Source organism: Schistocerca piceifrons, chromosome 4 (genome assembly GCF_021461385.2).
Source record: "Schistocerca piceifrons isolate TAMUIC-IGC-003096 chromosome 4, iqSchPice1.1, whole genome shotgun sequence".
Lineage (NCBI taxonomy): Eukaryota > Metazoa > Arthropoda > Insecta > Orthoptera > Acrididae > Schistocerca > Schistocerca piceifrons.
Genome location: NC_060141.1, coordinates 420,832,665 through 420,854,494, shown reverse-complemented (window position 1 = coordinate 420,854,494; position 21,830 = coordinate 420,832,665). Strand labels below are relative to the sequence as shown.

The 21,830-nt window shown below is 41.0% G+C and overlaps 1 protein-coding gene across 1 annotated transcript in view; it reads right to left on the bottom strand.

Annotated features, from left to right (window-relative positions):
- Positions 1-17,140: 17,140 nt before the first annotated feature.
- Positions 17,141-21,830, bottom strand: part of LOC124794895 (leucine-rich repeat-containing protein 59) — an 87,975-nt gene continuing 83,285 nt past the window's right edge. Inside the window, exon 7 of the mRNA XM_047258594.1 lies at positions 17,141-18,297. Within this exon, the coding sequence (XP_047114550.1) occupies positions 17,924-18,297 (374 nt within the window). The 3' untranslated portion in view covers positions 17,141-17,923. The remainder of the gene's footprint in view (positions 18,298-21,830) is intronic.

Sequence of the window (21,830 nt, the reverse complement as noted above, 5' to 3'; positions counted from 1 at the left end):
TGGTGAAAATCTGATTGAAATTTGGAGAGAAATTTTGCGGCATAAGGGCAGAGTCCTTAAGAACAAACAGCTGCTTCAGTATTGTGTTTTTCCAACCCAATGGCGTTAAGAAGGTCTAAACCAAGAAGAATTGATGCCCCGAGGCTGTGTCTCACGGATTTGTGCAGGCAGAATGGTGGGTCCACAACTCTGGCTACCTGGAATAAGACAAACACACGAAAAAACTGATTCTGGAGTCCACATCGCTCAACTGAAGTATCCATCAAGTGAAGATACTCTCACAAAAGAAGCCCAAGTAGCATTTAACAAAACATGGAAATTTTTCACAGCTTGCAAAGTTCCAGAACAAATAACTGTGTTAACAAAGGTTCATGCTTCTCACATTTTTCTGTGAAGTGCTAGCTAAACAGAACTCTCATCCTTAATAGTGGAAAAAATTATAACAAGCTACTCACAAGGGCTAATGCCTTTAGTACCACACTAGTTCAGAGAAAGATTTGGGAAATGATAACACTGCTACGGAGTGATTGGCTAAAGTCATTGAATCACAGTCACCTGACAATGTAATGAGAAAACAATGAGTAAAATAACAACAGTGCCATAAGCATCACATCAGCTAGAAAAGTCAAAGTCTTGGAGTGAGCAGTGTGACAATCCTCTTGTATGGTTGATTAGTACTAATGCACTCGGTGTCTGACCCAATGTGCTTGCTTCAATGGAACTGACTCGCTGTCTTTTTTTCGGTTCCCCACCACCGGGGTGGGCTCGCATTGGATAAAATCCGTTCTTCAGACATTGGTCACATAAACTGTATTTAAAGATTGTTAAAATATATATAGTGTGACAATAACAGAAGATTTTGCAAAAAAAAAAAAAAAAAAAAAAAAAAAAAAAAAAAAAATGTAGGTTGATGATATTAACATAGAAAAGATGACAGTAAACAGGGACTTCCTACAATACATAGATGGGAAATATTGATGGTTGTTACTAAACATTTGATGATTTTATATTAGTTAAAATACAGCACTGATGAATGTGAATGATGCCATGGTGTAATGGCGATGCTAGGTGACATACGAAAAAATTGTCATGATGAAGGTGTGATGATAAGACTACAGGGCTTTATAGAACAGCAGGTAGTGACTAGAAATCGGCAGGTGGATGAAGGTGAAAGAAAAAAGGGGAGGATGTGAGGTGGAGTGTTGTGATTAGGGCTGGAAAAAGGAACACATCTCAGGACAGATTTCATCATTGGGGAGTGGGAGTTGCTTAAAATTCCAGCATGAGAAGATGGATGAGGCATGAAGGTGTGGGAGGGCGAAGTATGGATGTAGTGGTACAGTAGCCACCTGGATTGGTTATTAGTGGATGGGAAATTAGGTGCTGAGACTGGATTTTTGAGCTAACATATCATATCTGAAGGTGCTCTACGAAGAGAAGGTGTGGGAAGTGGAGCAGTTGGTACAGGATTTCAATTTAGGTGAGGAAGAGATCCAGGCCATGTTGGCATAGGTTAGAATGAGGCAGATGAGAGATTTATAGGCAGAAGGATATAGAAAACAGGTGTGGCCCATTAGTGGTTTTAGTTGGTTTCGGGCTTCGAGTTGGATGTCAGACAGATGTGCATTCCATGTTAGTTTCCTGTCAAGAGTTGGATGTAAATACTTTACTGTGTTTATTAGAGAAATGGGATGATGGTAGATGGAGAGAAGGAAATCTGGATGACAGAAACACCAAGTGGTGCGACCAAAGATGGTGGCTTGGCTTTTCTGTGGATTTACTTGAAGTTTCCATGTATTACACCACTCGACTAGGAGATTCAGGTGACATTGGAGGGAAGCATGGGAGAGATGAGTGGTTACATAAGCGGTGTCCTCAGCATAATGCAGGTGGTCCATGGGGGTGACAGTTTGGGAATTTCTGCAGTATACAGGATATAAAGGCGGGGTGAGAGAACAGAGCCTTGAGACACACCTGCAGCGGGGTGAAAGATGTGAGAGCAGGCATGGTATATAGTGACATGTGTAGAATGTTATTGAAGTAAGGATGATAAAAAGTGGACACAGTTAAGTGGGAGTCCACTTATTTGCAGCTTGAAGAACAGTCCAGAATGCCATACACTGTAAAAAGTTTTCTGGATATCAGGGGAGGCAAATATGGCAGACTTCCATTTATTCAGTTGATGAGAGATTAGGTGGGTTGCAAGGTAATAATGGATCCATTCGGTAAAAATGGTTTCAAAGATTTTGCTGAAAACTGACACGAGGCTGATAAGTCAATATGATGATGTTTGCAAGGGTCATTTTATCAGGCTTCTCCTGAAAGTGGTTTGACTCCAGCTGAAAGACTGCTCGGCTGTCCCCATCTGTCTCTTATCCATCCATCAGTGGTCTGCTCCATCTCCAGAGCTCCCAACTACACACCTCTTCTCTCCATGGGATCCGGTCAGAGCCCTCACATTTGCCAGAGGTCATCCACTGTGGCAGCATGCCACTGTTCTAACCCTGACTGGTCGTGCAATGCTAGAAGTGCAGTTGCTGAGTGGTGGTAGTTGCTATAAATACATTGACCAGGTCTGACCACGACAGGGACTCACAACACCACAGGAGCCACTAACACCATTCTCTGTTCCAGACTCATAATGATCTGTGGCTCCTCCAGCAGCCCCTGATTCATTCCAGGGTCATCCTCCCTGAATGTCCAATGCCGCCCCCCCCCTCCCCCACCCACCCAAATCCTGATGGATGTCGATGACTTCCTACCCCCCCCCCCCCCATAAGATTTCCGAGGAAACTGACTTCTTTTTTCATGGGGGAAGGACTACTGTGCTGCTAAGGAACACTAGCACCATCAGCTACCAGCACAATCACCGCACAACACGGGCTACGGCTCATTTTCTGCCAGAAGAACTTAAGAACACAGCAAAGTCCCATGGAAGATTACCTCCTGTGTCAAGCTTCCAGGTGGCAGTTGCATCACCAAAGGCAGGTCAGTAGGTGGCGCTAGCAATGGCTAGAGAGGTTGCTAGCCACACAGTACTACTTCCTTCCAACAGATCACATGCTGAAAATATTTCACCGTGTCCTGTCACCCAGAGACTGTTTAGGCTAACACACTAGCCACAGTGAGTCAGTTCTGTTGAAGCAAGTGGACTGAGCCAGGTGCTGAGTACGTGAGCACTTCTTCAATCATGGGCTTGCTCTTGACATGCCATCAGCTGTAGGATAGGATCATCACGTCACTCTCTCCAGGACTTTGACTTTGTTAGATGATATTATGTTACTGACTGTTTTCTCATTAGACTGATTGGTGATTGTGATTCAATGACTTCAGTCATATTCACCTTGGCAGTGTTTTAATTTTTGATTTTTTCCCCTTAACAAGTGTGGTTCTCCAGGCATGAGACCTAACAAGTAAAGACTTATAATAGTGTTTCTGTTATTAAGGTTGGGAGTTCTATTTAGTTGGTATTTCATATAAAAGCACAAGAAGCTTGAACTTTTGTCAACAAAGTTATTTGTCCCAGTACTTTGTGAACTGCAAATAAATTTTCAAGTTTTGTTGAACGCTACCTGGGATTCTTTTTTTGGGAGCATCCTGAGTCAACAGATACCTCAGAAACTACTTACAAAAACATGGTATGTCAGTTGAACTTCCTGGCAGTAAGCTGTTCATGTTCTGAAAATTTGTTTGGATTAGATGTATCCGCAGCTTTCACAGTTATGATTTCACATTCAGTATACCTGGTATCAGAACAAGAGCCATTCCAGAAGCTAGCAGAGTGATGAGAACAATTTTCACCAGATGTAGGCAAAGCTAAAGAATTCACTGCTCACATTACCTTCAAACTGACAGCACAGTCATGTTTCTTTTGGACACGACACATGCCATTACCACTATGTGAACAAATCAAGCAGGAACTAGACAGGTTAAACAGATTAATATAACCGGGAGTGGTAGAACAATTATATCTTGCCAGTGGGCAATACAAATTGTGATGATAAAATATAAACTGTCCAGCAAAATACATTTCTGATCAATTTCAAAGTAACAGTAAATGATCGAGCAGTAACTGGCACATACCTTATTCCTCATCTGGAAGAATTAGTACCAAAGCTGGCAGAGGTCAGTATTCTTCTAAATTAGACCTTTCAGAGACATGTTTGCAACTTCCAATCGATGGAATATCTCAACAGCTGCTCATGGTCAGCTGTGCCCTACGAACTGTACACATACAAACAATTAGTTTTCAGCACGTCAAGTATCCGTGCTCTTTTCCAGTTCTCTTATGAGCAGTTCACACAAAACATTCCATGTTGCATCAACTACCTTGATGATATTGTTATATGTGGTCAACCACAAACAATCACCTCCAAAATCTCAGAAATCTTTCAGACCTTCCAGGAAGCAGGTCTAAAGTGCAATGTAGAAAAACCAAATTTTGTTAACCCTCTACTGAGCAGCTAGGGCATTATTTCACAGCGAGGAACTAGAAAATGGACAACCACATTGCAACTATCAATGATGTATGATGGCCCATGAACATAAAGGAACTCCAGAGCTGGGAAAACAGCGGGCAGCAGCTGCCGATGCAGCACAATATGAATAATTCAGAACTGTACACACCCACCAAAATTCAGACAGTTTGGAGCAGCCCATAGTAGTTGTCCCTAAATTATTGCACAAAGCACAGAAAAACTATTCACAAATAGAAAGAGGCCCAAATGCAATAAATTTCATGGCTTGTTATATGGTGTGAAATTTCACCCCATCACTGACCACAAATTGCTACTCTCATTATTTAGCCCTTCTGCACACTTACCAGACAAAATGACCACAGGTTACAACAGTGGATCCTGTGCTGTTCCTCGAAAGTGAATTTTGTAGCCACTACAACTACAAAATTCCTTTTTTAAGAACAGCACAATAGCCAACAAAAACATCCTGTCTTGTCTTCAAATGGGCCCAGATCCAAGCTTTGACCAATCAGAAATTCTCTGTTTTTATGTCGATGATGGGGCTCAACTAGAAGTAGGTCCCTTCCCAATTACAGGTTCACATATCATCAACACCATCAGTGCAGACCATGTTTTACAATAAATTTGGCATAATATCTTGTGGAGGTGGGCCAAACAACCACCAAGAGAGAACTTAGACCCTACAAATCACTACTTTATTCTGGTACATGGTGTAGTACTGTTAACATAATATACCTCCACTCTCCCCAAAGTAGTAATCCCAGCATCTCTAGGAAATGACATACTTCATCTACTGTGGGATGTCAAGAACTAAAACGCTTGCCCATTGCCATGTTCACTGACAGGGCATAGACAGGCAAATCAAGCAATTAAGTCAAGCATGTACCAAATGTGCGGGACAACAAGTCACTCTGTGGCAATGTATTTCATTATGGCCAATGCTGATGCAGCCATGGGAAACTGTCCACCCAAATTTTGCAGGGACCTTTTTTCAATATAAATTGGTTGGTTGTTACTGATGTATATTCACAATATTCATACGTCGTCAACGGCTGTTCCATGATGCCAGAGAACACTATGAAGATCTTAGTAACAGATAATGGGTCCTATCTTAAACTATTAAGGACCTTTTGCTATGAATAGGGTTCACTACACAAGAGAACTAACGATTTACCCTCAGTGCCAAGTAGAGAAGCAGAACACCTAGTACGAACATTCAAAACTCGAATGAAAAGACATAAGAGGACACTCCAGTGGAGAATGTACTAACACACTTTCTTAGAAGTTACAGAACCATGCCTAACGGTGAGAAGAGCCCAGCAGAATTGTTACACGGCCACCAGCTACATCTTCTGATGCCAGTCCCACATGCACTCAAGCAGTGCCACGGCCAAGATTCAAATCAGGGACCCATGTCTGGGCCTGCAGCTTCAGCCAAAAAGTTTTGGATCCCTGCAGTCATCCACGTACAGCAGGGATGACGTATCTTCATGATACTGGTGGGTGACAGGCAGGTGCACCCCCCCCCCTCCCGTTCCACCAAAATTGGCTGTGATTATATGGGGAATCAACTACCACCACCTCCATATGCACCTGCATCTCCTCACCAGCAGTCAGATCCAAGCATTCCAACCTCTCCAATAATTGCCCAATAAACGCCCCTGAGCCTTTGTACTGATCCAGACTTACCCACCCATACAGAGAAATCATTAGCTGAGTTTTACAGCCCTTTATAGGGTCTATCTCAGCCAAAGCCAAGAGAGGGGCTACCGCAGGAAGTGCAACCAGTGTCCACAAGAGCCATATCAGGACATTCACAACCCCTCCCCCATTTTCTGGAGCTGGAGCAACCAAAGCCATCACCACCAAGCCACAGCACTTCCAGCCTTACTCCCTGGTTCCCTACAGGAGCTCGTGGCAACACTAGCCTCACCAGAGCCTGACCCTCCAGACATCATCTTTCTGTGGAAAACCTTGCAGTGCGCAGCATGAGGACCTTGCAGGTACTGTCTAATCACTACCTCTCAAAGGGAGAAGAAATGTGGTAACATGCCCATATTATTGCTTTCGCTGACCGGCATCATCTCCAACCACCATTAAATCAGTTGGTCTTTCCTCCCCTATGGAGTGAGGGCCAACCAAGTCATCATCAATGGTCTGGGAGCTGGCAGACCAGCATCGGACACCACCTCCACCTCTGCAGCACACTCATGTAGACCACTGCTACCAGCTCACCCGCACCTTCACTAGGGCTTGGTACGGGGCTAGAACCATAGACCTAGGGCTCACAAAGGCCAGCACGCACTCGTTCCTATCAGCATCGCCATGGATCACAAAGACACCAACCACTGAAATGTAACCCAGAGCAGAGACCATAATCTTGGGTCCTGTTTTCAGCTGTGCAATTGTACCTCAGCTGTATTCTGAGGATTTGTGTCACCATTAAACTGCTTGGCTGTTGCACATACTCTTCTTGTGCACTTGGCTACCACGGCCGTCATGTTATGTAAATCAACTTTCATTTCGTGTATTTTTTTTCTGGTGAAGTGAGGTGAAAATGGATTTACACAACATATAAATGAAAATATGTTGTGAGTCAGTGAAGTACAGTGTACCAAAGTTGAATATCTATGTGTAAAAGAGTGTTAGGAATAAAGTAAGAGGCAAGAAAATGTGACTAATAATGGTAATTTAAACAAGAAGAACAGTTTACAATCTCACCGGACAGATTTGTAAGAAAAACCACATTATGACCAATGAAGACGTGCAGTCCTAAAGCATCACCAGCACAATGCCACAAAATATCATTAAGATGGCACTGACCTGCGTGCCAATGGAAAGAGCGAGCAGGGCCATACCTCAATGAAGTGACAGCTCAGCATCCGCTGTCACCACTCACTCAACCAGCCGCCCATTGTTGGTCAGTGCAGTTTGGTCACAGACTACAAGAACATCAGTACCAAGTAATATCAAGATGACACTTGGCCTGTGTTCTGCAAGCAGTAATAGTGCGTAAAGTAATTGCATGTAGGGGGCACCAGAAGCACATCAAGCCATATCATAACAAGAAGTTAACTCATGTTTCTTTTCTTTTTAGAAATAGAGAGTTCTATTAATTTGAAATGTTTTGTACAGATCATTCTGTATTCCTGCCACCAGCCATCACAACTTCTCTCCTTTCTTGTTTGTGTCAGTGCTGACTGCCACACTAACCAACACAACAGAAGATGCTTTAAAATAGAACAAAACATGAGTGGTCTAAAAACGAGATTTTCATTACAGGCAATAAAGACAGTATATATCCTACATTACATGTCAGAGCACTGTTTATCGAAAAAAACTGCAAGGTCCTCTTTCTCAGTCAAAAAGCACTTCTCAGACATGAAGAGTTCCCTGGAGACATAAGTAATCACTCTCTCAGTGCCTTCCTGGGTTTTCATGCCCCCATATGATAGCCATTAGCTGCATAGTTCCATTTTGATTTTCTTGTTGAAAATGGCCAGGACTAGTTAAAATGTCAGCACTTCCATAACAATACAGAAAGGTCTCTCTTGATCCTCAATCCAAAAAAATTTGGGGTCTAACTGCAACAGTTCTTGTAGTGGCCATGTGTCAAAACTGAAATATTTTGTAAGCATCTATAATAGGAAATAGGAACACATTACAAATGTGCCAAGAGCAGGAAAATCTGTTATACGTTGTAGCTCCTACTTTTCCTGTATCACAACAGACACAGTATCTTAACTGCGTACCTCAAGATTTTCATTTCTTGGGCAATGAAGAGGTACTTTTCAGGATTCCATTTGAAGACGGTGGCCCGAATTCACTTCAGTACATTTATTAACGGTTTCGAAATTCTGCACCAATGTCTTAAAGAAAACAATTGTTTCAAGTAGATAACTTACATCACCCATTTAAGTTGTTGAAACAGGTTATCATCATATATTCAAAGGTTGCTGAAGCTTTACACACATCAAATGGCATATGGGTAACTTTGAATTCACAGAAGCCATAAGGTGTTGTGAAAGCATTCTTTTAATGGTGTTCTCCAGTGAAACAAAAGAGGGGCTGTGGGTCATGGGTTAATGCTCTACTTATTTTTAGTCTAGTGAGCTTCCTTAACCTCTGTGTTTTAGAGGCCACAACCGTACCCAAACCTTGGACTTTACTGGCTACAGCTTCTTGTTCTTTATTTTTGCCACCCTTCTTCCCACTGACTTTTTTTTCTTTTTGTTCCTGTCAGGAGGATACAGAGTGTGTATAGGGATAGGGCAATATTGGTTCCTGTATCCAATACACTATTTCCACCACTTGCTCACTTATTATTGGACTAAACCTTAAGTTACTCCTTTTCTTTTGCTCTGAATTTTCAGGTGAGTAGCTTGAATGTACTGAATCACTCTTCTGAAAATATAATGTAACTGGACAGATAAAAGGTCTACTCACGAAGCAAAAGCACGAGAATGCATATATAAAGGTATTTAAATGTGCAAGCTTTCAGAGACAGTGGCTCCCACCGGCAGAAGAGTTGAAGAGGAGGGAAGAGGTATGGAGAAAAAGGACTGGTGAGGTTTAAGAAATGGCGAGAGTTTGGAAATGTCCCTCAGAACTCCAGGTCCGTGGAGGCTTATCAAATGGAATGAGAAAGAAGGCCTGATGGTTGGGAACTGCACCGGATGAGATTTAAAGTCCTGAGAGCTTAAAAATGGAAGATAGGGTGATATGCAAGACAGAGATTACTGCCTAAACATTGTGCATGAGTTAATAAGAGCAGAAAGCTAAGTACATTGCATGTGATAGAGGTGGGAAGCGAGCAGGGAAATATAGACAGGTCAGAAAATGAAATACATAGAAAACTAAAAGGAAGTGAAGAAAGGAATAGTTACTGTGAAGAAGTGCTGATACCGAAGAAATTAATGTGAATGCACACCAGGTGAGTGGCGAGAACCATGGTTATGTTGTAACACAAGTTCTAATCTGCAGAGTTCTGAGAAATTGATGTCTGAGGGAATAATCCAGATGGTATATGCGGTGAAACAGATACCAGGGTCACGACTGTTATGTTGTAGAGCATGCTCTGCAACAGGATATTGTGGGTTGTCAGAATACACCCCTTGCCTATGCCCATTCATCATAACTGATAACTTGGTGATAGTCATGCCAATGTAAAAGGTCAAAGTTTACATAACAACTGGTACACAACATGTGTGGTTTCATATGTGGCTCTCCCTTTGAGAGCATGTTTTGCGAGTTACAATCCTGGTATAGGTAGTGGTAAGAGGGTGCATAGGGCAAGTCTGACAGTGGAGGTGGTCACAGAAGTAGGAGCCATAGGGTAAGGAAATTGGTGCACAGAAGGAGCTTACATCTGGCAAGGATATTACAGATATTGGGAGGGTGACAAAAAGCTATTCTACGTGCAGTGGGCAAAATGACAGACAGAATGGATCTCATTTGAGGGCTTGATTTTAGGAAGTCATAGTCCTGTCGGAGTAGCTAATTAATACATTCATGACCCAGGTAATACTCAGTGATGAAAGGTGTACACCTAAAGCCAGATTTTGGAGGGATCAGCAGTCCCAAGACTGGATGTGAAGGCCTGGGAAATCTGCTTTTGAACTATTCTAGTGGGGTGATTCCGTTAGTGAAGGCTGAGGTGAGGTGAGAACGGTGGTGCATTGCTGTAAAGAGTCTGCTTCTGAACAAATATGCTTGCCCCAAATGTCAAGGCTGTATGGGAGGGAACATTTGACATGGAAAGGACGGCAGCTGTCACAATTAAGTACCACTGTTTGCTATTACGTTTAATGTGAACAGGAGCGCATAGCTGACATTCAGTGATGACGAGGTCAGTGTCAAGGAAAGTGGCATGGGATTCAGAATTGGACCACGTGAATTTTAACTGGGAGAATGTATTTAGAGATTCCAAAAATTTTAACAGATTAACCTCACCATGATCCCATATGACAAAGAGGTCATTAATCCATCTAAGCCAAACCATGGGCTGAAGTCTTATATGGATCCTAGGAAGCCCCAGCCAAGCAAACCGTGAAAAGGTTGGCACAGAAAGGAGTCGTACTGGTTCTCATGGCTGTGCCCCTGATCTCTTTGTGAGGCCAGCCCTCAAAGGAAAAGTAGTTGCTGGTAAGTATCATAATGATTAGTGTGAGCAGGAAGGATATCATAGGTTTGGAATCAGGTGGCTGTTAATTGAGGAAATTTTCAGCAGTAGACAACGTACATGGACGATGTTTGTATAAAGGGAGACGGCATCAGTGGTTATAAGCAACGTGTGTGGTGGGATTGAGATGGACACAGATTTCAGATGATCTACAATTACTCTTTTTGGTATATCTCGGTACTGACTTTGAGATAATAAATTTCCTACTATGGTGACTCTTCATTCACTCAAGTGCCTTTTAACACTGTGTTCTACACCATATACATCGTACACATTAAGCACTGAACTTGAAGATCTAGTGAACAAGAATGGCAGAGCAGTCACACAGGATTAATGTACTTGAACCCTTCAGTACACAAAACAGTAAAACCATCATTTTCCCTTCCAAATACAGTTAAATACTTCATGAAAAATACAGTTTCTTGTGTTTTATCATTTCTAAATCATGACTGAGCCTTTTAATAAGCCAGGGCAGTGTCTGCTCCAATTCTGATCATAAGTTTAAACATCCCACAATGATCAAATCTCGGTACATAGTGTTACATGCCAACCTCTTTTACCTGGCCTTCAAAAAATGGATTATTGATTGTTGCATATCAACAACTGTGGCAGTTATAGGACCTTCAGAGAACGTCTGAACTTGAGAAGACTCCATCTTACTGAGTCATCGTCCAATAACCTCTGTGCACACTGGTCACTAGTACAATACCCTCTGAATGTCTGGTTGCTGATCCAAATATATATATCATACTCAGGTAATCCAGTTTGCAAATTGATTGGCAGCTAAGAGAGATATATGGCATCAAAACTTGACACAAAAGCTGTAAAAATTTAAAAGAGTAATGTTCATGTAGAATTCAGGTAAGTTAAAAAGATGACATGAACAACTAAAATCTATGCAAATGGTTTTTCCACTAACAAAAAGTTATAAATGCTCTTTCATAACTGTTGTTCCAATCTCTCAAATGTCAGCTGGAGCTAGTGTGCTTCAAGCCAAGATTAGAGGAGGAATAGAAAATTGAGAAATTGTTCGTGAATAAGAAGCACATGGCAAGAATGGACTTGCTGGGTCGATTTCCTTGCAATATACCATTGTCTTGAAGGAAGATATTGGATAGTTGCCTCTGACTCTATAAAGAATAGAGGATTTGCACAGAAAAACAGCATAAGAAGAGGAATGTGTTCAGTAGTTCCCCATTCATGAAGTTGTTCAACAATATATGCAAGCAAGTGCCAGTGTAGGCTTTCTCGATATTGAAGACGACTAGCACAAGGTGGTGTTTGTGGACAAAAGCTTCTTGTGCTGCCACCTCCAGCAGGTTCAGATTATTCAGAGTGGGGTGGTATTTTCTAAATCCATATTGGGGCAGTTATGCAGCTTTCTGACTTCAGAAGCCCGACAAGGCTATGTTAAAACATCTTTCACATAAAATGTGTTAAGATAATGAAACAATTGCTCTGAAGGACCTCCTCATTGTTCCATTTTGGCCAACTATGCAGTCACACTGTGCTTTTGAATACATGCAGAAAGCAAACGTAGGAACATGACATAGAATGACATGCATAAACAAGTTACAAATAATAATCATGAACAAAATTTCCCAGCAGCAGAAGGGCGTGCTTAAACCCTCTCCTGCTTATAAAAGCTTACAATTTTGGAAACATGCATGTTCTGTGGAATGTGATCCTCTTCCCAGCAGCGCCCACGGACTGCACACATGCTGAAATAGTGCAGGTTTTACAATTTTTATAATTTTAGCAGATATTCATGTTCTACTGGAGTCTTGCTACTAGCTACGGAGTCTGTGCCTTTACTGTTTGTAGCCAGAAGAAACTGAGTCTAGATCTTTCAGAGCTGGCAAGGCATCAAGGGTATTCGTGGTCACATTATGAACAGCATGCAGTACTATATGAAAAAGTACTTGACCCAACAGTTTATTAGCTTATTTTGGTATGCAATAACCTTGTATTGCAAATGCAGTAAATGGAGCAGGTAAAAAGGAATACAAACGTCTCAAAAATGAGATCGACAGGAAGTGCAAAATGGCTAAGCAGGGTAGGATAGACGACAAATGTAAGGATGTAGAAGCATGTATCACTAGGGGTAAGATAGATACTGCCTACAGGAAAATTAAAGAGACCTTGTGAGAAAAGAGAACCACTTGTATGAATATCAAGAGCTCAGATGGAAACCCAGTTCTAAGCAAAGAAGGGAAAGCAGAAAGGTGGAAGGAGTATATAGAGGGTCTATACAAGGGCGATGTTCTTAAGAACAATATTATGGAAATGGAAGAGGTAGAAGAGGATGAAATGGGAGATACGATACTGCGTGAAGGGTTTGACAGAGCACTGGAAGACCTAAGTCGAAACAAGGCCCCAGGAGTAGACAACATTCCATTAGAACTACTGACAGCCTTGAGAGAGCCAGGCCTAACAAAACTCTACCATCTGGTGAGCAAGATGTATGAGACGGGCGAAATACCCTCAGACTTCAAGAAGAATATAATAATTCCAATACCTATAAAGCAGGTGTTGACAGACTTGAAAATTACCAAACTATCAGTTTAATAAGCCACGGCTGCAAAATACTAATACAAATTCTTTACAGACAAATGGAAAAATTTGTAGAAACCGACCTCAGGGAAGATCAGTTTGGATTCTGTAGAAATGTTGGAAGATGTGAGGCAATACTGACCCTACGACTTATCTTAGAGAATAGAGTAAGGAAAGGCAAACCTACATTTCTAGCATTTGTAGACTTAGAGCTTTTGACAATGTTGATTGGAACACTCTCTTTCAAATTCTGAAGGTGGCAGGGGTAAAATACAGGGAGCGAATGGCTATTTAGAATTTGTACAGAATGTAGATGTCAGTTACAAGAGTCGAGGGGCATGAAAGGGAAGCAGTGGTTGGGAAAGGAGTGAGACAGGGTTGTAGCCTCTCCCCGATGTTATTCAATCTGTATATTGAGCAAGCAGTAAAGGAAACAAATGAAAAATTCAGTGTAGGAATTAAAATACATGGAGAAGAAATAAAAACTTTGAGGCTCGCCGATGACATTGTAATTCTGTCAGAGACGGCAAAGGACTTGGAAGAGCAGTTAAACGGAATGGACAGTGTCTTGAAAGGGGGATGTAAGATGAACATCAACAAAAGCAAAACAAGGATAATGGAATGTAGTCTAATTAAATCGGGTGATGCTGCGGGAATTAGATTGGGAAATGAGATGCTTAAAGTAGCAAAGGAGTTTTTCTATTAGGGGAGCAAAACAACTGATGATGGTCGAAGCAGAGAGGATATAAAATGTAGACTGGCAATGGCAAGGAAAGCGTTTCTGAAGAAGAGAAATTTGTTAACATCAAGTATAGATTTAAGTGTCAGGAAGTCATTTCTGAAAGTATTCGTATGGAGTGTAGCCATGTATGGAAGTGAAACATGGACGATAAATAGTTTAGACAAGAAGAGAATAGAAGCTTTTGAAATGTGGTACCGCAGAAAAATGCTGAAGATTAGATGGGTAGATCACATAACTAATGAGGAGGAAATGAATAGAATTGGGGAGAAGAGAAATTTGTGGCACAACTTGACTAGAATAAGGGATCGGTTGGTAGGGCATGTTCTGAGGCATGAAGGGATCGCCAATTTATTATTGGAGGGCAGTGTGGAGGGTAAACATCATAGAGGGAGGCGAAGAGATGAATACACTAAACAGATTCAGAAGGATGTAGGTTGCAGTAGGTACTGGGAGATGATGAAGCTTGCACAGGATAGAGTAGCATGGAGAGCTGCATCAAACCAGTCTCTGGACTGAAGACTACAACATAACCTTGCATGTGGGACAGCACAATGGGTAGATTTAGAGGTTCTGTGAAGGAATAATGCCTGCATGGAATGATCCCTACATCTGTATGTGCAAGCAATATTTTAATGCACACGCAGAAGTTGTCCCAACCTCACTGTAGATGTTACTTTCCTGTTAACACATTGCTTTCTCCTTTATTTGTCAGGAAACATCTATGTTCCTTGTCACAGGGTAATTTTGCTTTTGTACCTACAGCAATTTCTGCCTTCTTCTACATCCAATAATAATTCCTAGAACCATTCATAATTCTAAAATAAATAAATAAATAAAAAGTGAGTTGTAGAAGAAGTAAGACTTACCAGCTGAGAACAAAACTGAAAACTTTGTTGGTAGCAGAAATAGTTACGGCTGACCAATGGAACACTGAACCAGGAAACAGAAGAACTGATTTTGGCAGCAAAGGGGACAGGCATCAAACAGATACTGTCTAAGCCAGGATTGATAAATCATCAGAAGACCTGACTTTGCATACAATATGATAAGACAGCCAACAACATGCTGTGCTGTTGTAAAAAGATCACAGGGACAAATTATAATCAGAGACACAATGTGATGGTGCAAATGATACACTGGAACTTGTGGCAGAAATATCATCAGCCAGTGACAAAGAACTGGCGGATTTATAAGGCAGAAAAATTGGTAAACAATGAACTGGCCAAACTACCGTTGGAATTTCAAACTTCATTCTGACTTTATGCATGAACTCAATGTGCTGGACGTAACATTTGTAGAAAAAAGTAAAGGTTGTTGACTATCTTCCAGGTGACAGAAGAGGTGAAAACTGTTGGAAAGGTTTACAAGGAACAAAGACATGGAAACTGACATTATCTATCTGCCAACTACAAGAATTCTCTTTGTTGGGATCAGTGTGCATATCTGCCAATATATGATACAATCTTCCAGATAAAGCACATTATTTTCTGCAGTAGAAAACTACTGATTGCCACTGACCAACCAAAGCAAGATGGTGCTTTGGTAGCATATTTTCAACGTATGATCTCAAGGTATGTATTTCTCCATCCTCAGCATACATATAAGCAATTCGAGATGAGCTGATACTTCTGTGAGCCCTGCTCTGATGACAGTTCACCACTGGCTTGTCTCTTTTCGGGGCTGGCAGGCTTGTACCCCACAGACAGGATTGTTGGTGGCCTTATTGCTAAGTGGAGTTCCTGGTATGTCAGTCTCTCAGTTCAGCTTAAAGTGTATTGGAAGTAGAGAATTCAGTTAACTTGGACAGTGATTTCATAACACAAGGCATTACTTGTAACCTTTGCACTATTCATATAACCTCATAGTTTAGTTAAAACAAAATATACTGATTTAAAGACTTGGCTGCTTCTATTACTTTACATGTAGGGACCAAAACTGCACATAACTTATAAGACAGGCTAATGAAATAATGTGGAACTAAATAATATTAAATGGGACAGCACTGGGGTGTCAGAGATGTGAAGAAAGGACGGTTGTCAGATAGAGCTGCAGTCAAGGAATGTCTTTTACTACTGATGTAGAGACCTAGGCTCGTATTTGGAAATAAGTTTAATAAAATAAATAAAAAAATTCCAAACTAAACTGATGATGTTGAAGAAATTTCAAACAGAACTATAATAATATTTATAATAAATACAATATGCTCAGACAAAAAAGTGCAAATTTGTGCCCCAACAATGTCATACCCTGGTGAAGTTGAAGATCTTCAGGATTTACAACTACTACTTTTAATAAGTGTCATGGATTTGAGCTCTGCTACTTTCAAGTCTTAACCATCAAACACTTTAGATGACCTGAAGCGATGTGAAGTTGGATTGCAAAATTCACACCTCTCTCCAATCAGTTGACCACATGGTAAGCACAGCCGATCTTCTTCTCTGGATTGCCAGCTCTGTCGATCTCCAAAACCTCCTTCTCTGAAGAATAATGCTGGTTATGGGAATTTGTAAGACTCTCTCTCTAGTTTTGAAATAATTTAGTACTTTAAGAATACTTTTAACTCAGTCATAGTAAATTTCAGCTTTCACAGAGAACAAATTCAATATTTCCCACATATAAATATTCAAACTCATACAAGTCAACTGACTTGTCTCACGTCAGACCCAATTAAGTACATTTGCAATAGTGTAGTTTTTACAGCCACATAATTTATGAACATGTCTTGCTTCTAGCAAGTCCAACGCATAAAGTATCATTAATAATTTTTCAACTGCTGTTCTTTTTTCTCGTTACAATAATCAATGACATAAAACACCATAAGATACATGAACACTCCTTGTTCTTCCAATACAACTTCTGTGGTGCGAGCGGCAAATACTAGTCGATGCAGTTTGACCATCACATCTGCCTTGTGCTTGTGACTCCTTTCCCGCCTGCACACACAAACCTGTGTCGCGCAGTATGTACATTCTCTCACACTTATTTTTAAAATATTGTGTGTTCGAGATGGTAGAAGGATGAGTGGCTCTACAATTTATGCGGAAACTCTTGAAGCACGATTTAATGTTTATTCTGAAGTCCTGAATTATGTATTAAATCCTAAAATATATTATTATTATTATTATTATTATTATTATTATTATTATTATGAAGGTAATAGCTGGCATTAAAAACATGAAAAACGTCTTAGTAAAAATCAGTGCATTTATTCTTTGGTACGAAGAACAGTGTTATTCCTCAAAACATCTATAAATTCATTACAGATTATCAAATTGCAGTATGTGCACTGTCCACTCACTTTGTGCATGGAAGCCAATTTCTGAACTGTAATTAAAGTGTCTCCTAAAATATTTCTTGCAAATATCACACTTTATTTTGCAGCTATAATTCCCACAGGCCAAGTCACAGAAATTCAATGCACAGGACAGTGAAGTAATATGCAGTTTCTCTTCGTAAAAACATTACGAAATGGGTCTACATGAAAATCTCAATGTTGCTGCCCTGGGGACAAACAGCACAAAAAATGTTTTAAACTTTACCCATCATTTCATATGAATGTATGCAAAACACACATGCATGCCTGTGTTTATGCTTATATGTATCCATAACAGTGCAGAATAGGAGAGAGGTTGTGCAAAACGTGTGTCAAAGTTACTCAAAACCCCATTTAACTCAAATATGTTGTAACATACAGGTAGAATGGAATGTATCAAAATTTCTGCTATACAGTGTTCTTTTTACAAAGTTCTAATATCAGTATTTTGTTTGAATAGATGAACTAGAATATGTATGAACTATGTAAATGCATTGCACAGTTACCAAAGAGAAAATGTACTTGAGATGTGTGTTGTGTTCTATAAATTACAAATGAGTGAACACAATAAAAATTAAAGGAAATAGATTCACACTGTATTCTCACAATGAATAAAGGTATCAAAAAATTTTGATATACAATTTTTCAGAGGAAAACTATGATATTTTTTTCTTGACCATATCTATGTATAAAGGCAACTGATCACTGAGCGTCCTGTATACTACTTCCACCTTAAGACACAACAAACGCCAGACACTGATTAAGTATGCAGCCGCCTCCTGGATCTTTTCTTCCTCCTTCAGCCATACCCAAAATTCCATGACATAAGTACTGCACTGCAAAATTCCATGACTGATGTAGTCAGTTAACTGCCAAAGCAACTCTGCTGCTGGTGGATGTAAGATGTTCTTTACAGACTGTTGAAACAACAAATATCGTTCAGGGCTCAGCAGAGAAACCAGACTGAGACCTAACAAGCAGCTCACAACCAACAGGATAGGGGTCCAAATGAGACGAACATACCCATTACCTGAAACAGTTTAAAAACACACAAGAAATAAATACAATATTTTAGCTTCCTGTTATCTGAAGATCCAGTCTCAGTAGAATACACATTAGTACATTACAGCTGAAGCAGGGGTAGTTTCTATGCTGGGTACAATAATAAAAGCTGTGAAAAATTTAATAAGAAACACTGCACATTTGAACAAGTGTACTTTCTGAAATTGAATGCTAGTGACTTTATGCAGAATCATGTTTCCATGACAGACCAACATTTGAATCAAAACACTGCAAAAGAAACATCATCAAGCGATGTATGATTACACGCCAATATGTGGAATAAGTGTACAAAAGTAATCAAATTGCAAACAATGCTTTGTATAACAATAATAGAATAAGTCCAATAAGATCTCCAGCAGCTCCTTAAGGCCTTAGGTCCAACCCAAAACCTGAAACTTAAACCTGTGTCCCTCCTCCAAGCTGACGATCCCCCACCCTCCTACCTTGTATATATTCCCCAAGCTCTACAACCCCCCTCCTCCACAGGTCTCCCTACTGGTTGTCCTGTTGTGACTGATTACAATGCTTCTACAGAACAACTGCCCCTTTTGAACACCACCTCCAAACTACTGTCTGCAGCTTCCCATCCTACACCCAAGGTACAGCTCACTTCCTTTCCAAAGTTCCTGTCCTGTTAGCAACAGACTTCTTGTCAATCACTGTGTATGCAACATTCTCATACACCAACATGCCAGCGTTGTCCTGATACCAAACCCACCACTTCTTTCCCAGTTCCCCTGGCCAACTATATCTTGACCCACAATTATTCCACTTTTGAAAGCCAAATCTATAAACAAATCAATGGCATATGACACCATCACACGGTAACTTATTTATGGGCCATCTGAAGAAATCTTTTTTATCTGGTCAGCATTTAAAACCCCTTGCCTGATTCAGAGTCACTGATAACATTTCATGGTCAGAACACTTGGCAAGTATAACTTTTGATCTTTCCTCCTAAATCCACTTCACCTGGTCTTTCCTCAACTCACTGAGCCACCTTCAAAGGATTCGACATCCACCTCTCAGATGGCTCCATTGTACCTCTACTTTCACAACTGTCACCTATTATGTGTCAAACCTATTCTGTGTCAAGAACTCTTCCTTACAGCCTTGCCACCTGTGGATGCCACACAGGCAGTGAAAAGAAGTTGGCGAAATATGCAAGTAACCTTACCAGAGCATTTACTGACAGACAATATCCAACTCATCCATCCTCTGACACCAGTAAATAAGTTAACCAGCCACCCACCAATAGCCTTCGAAAAGCTCAACCACATCCTTCACCAGGGCTTTGACTACCTCTCTTCACATCTTGAATGAGGGATATCCTACCCAAAATACTACCCAAATCACCCAAAGTTGTATTCTGGCACCGACCTAACCTACACAGTACACCTGTCCATCCGTATTTCAATCCTGCAATCCATGGATCATCCCCTTGTGGACAACCCAGAAGCAAGACCTACATCCACCCTCTGTCTCCTACCACAGTCGAGTCACAGGCATTTTCTACCCACTGAAAGGCAGAGCTATGTGTGAAAGCATTCTAGGTGGGCATGATAAGTAAACAACTACCTACTTGAATGAATGGTCATCACCACACTATGGCAAACCACAAACTTCACCATCCAAATGCTCAACATGCTGTGCACCACAACACAAATGACCAACAGCTGCTTCACTATGCAAGCCATTTCGATACTCCCTTCCGTCACAAGTCTACCTGAACTACAAAGGTGGGAATTGCCTTTCCAGCATATCTTGCATTCTTGCAATCCCCCTGGCCTAAGCCTCTGCTACTAAATCCTGTTTCCCACTGCCTCACCTTACCATTTCTGTTTCCTCTTCTATCACTGTACACACTGCTTCTTCCCATTTGGATGTTTAATGCCTTTTCCCACCACTCCCCCACCCCATGTGGTCTCTCTCTCTCTCTCTCTCTCTCTCTCTCTCTCTCTCTCTCTCTCTCTCTCTCTCTCTCCCCCCCCCCCTCAACCATTTTCCATCCCTCTCCCCTTCCCCCTTCTCTCCCCCGTCTCTGTCCACCTTCCTCTCTTTCTCCTCTCCCTCTTTCTACATCCAAACACACTGTCCCCTCAGAGAACTCCTTTCGTCTTGTCATGCAGCTACTGAGTCCACCTGTCTTACCTCACCCTATCCCCCTATCCTCTCCTTCCCTTGCACATCTTTTCCTCCCCCCCCCCCCCTCCCCCTGCAGCCATCATCCCAAGCAACAGCTCTCTAATATTCAGTGTCATCACAGACACAATAGTGTGCATGAAGATGTGAAATCTGTACCAGAAGAAGAGTGAGGGTTCAAATGCTAATTAATACAGTCTTCTATTATGTGTGTGTATGGCCCCACATCAGTCTGCTAAACACAATGCTATGTGATGTCAAAAATTCATGTTATACACCTATTATAAGGCCTTTTTTGTAGCATTCACATTTAATACTTCCCCTATATCCACTAAGCTAATTTGAAGTCCCCCACTGCAGCTTCTGCCTATGTATTTGAACTAATCTTAGGAGAACTACTATATGGATTTTGATATGGTTTCCATTAATATATTTGTGATGACAGGAGATAGATGTGGCACCAGGCCGGTATGAGAGGTATTATTGTCAGGAGGCCAGCATGAGCTAACGGTGATTTCCTAAACAATATGTGTCGCAAGACTTATCAGATATTATGCTGGTAAGAACAGATCTTTTGGTATATTAATGTTTAATGGATGCAAAGCGAAATTTGGGAAAAGATAAAACAGAAAATTTTGCTCGCATCAGACTGGCACTTTGTGATAGTTCCTCAAAGCATACCAGCAACAACTAGCAAACCATAAACAGGTAGCAACTGCTAATCTCAACTCCAGGCTGGGGCAAATAAACACACTGTTGTAAAAGTATCAATGAGTATCAGCCAGAAAGCTTTTTAAACACATCAATGGCAGCATTGTCATTCAGGAAATGTGATCAGAAAATTGTCAAATCTACTATTGGCCACAACTTTAAGCACAATACTCTTGGCACAGAAATATCAAGAATGTAGCTTCACCTAAATCGCACAAAACAGTACCATAGGACAAAGGGGAAAATACAACTATGTTCAAAGAAGTTTCAAGTAGTGTCCACTAACTCCTATTTTTAGGACACTTGGGTTGACAACTTAAGATTATCACTGCCGCAGGCTGCACCAAGCACTGCAAGATGGTGAAAGAAGACTATCGCATGGATGGAACCACTGACGTTACACAGCTAATTTAACTCACCATCCCAACAGAAAACATGCACTTTGAATAATGCTATGCTATGCTGACGACTATCATTAACATTATAGTCCATTCTACTGGGCCATGACTCTGTGTTATTATTCTGTACTGTTCCAGTTGGCAACTCTTTGGACTGGCATAACTACGGGGATTGCTGGTAAACTTTGAGCCTGGCTATCAAAATGGTTCAAATGGCTCTGAGCACTATGGGACTTGACATCTGAGGTGA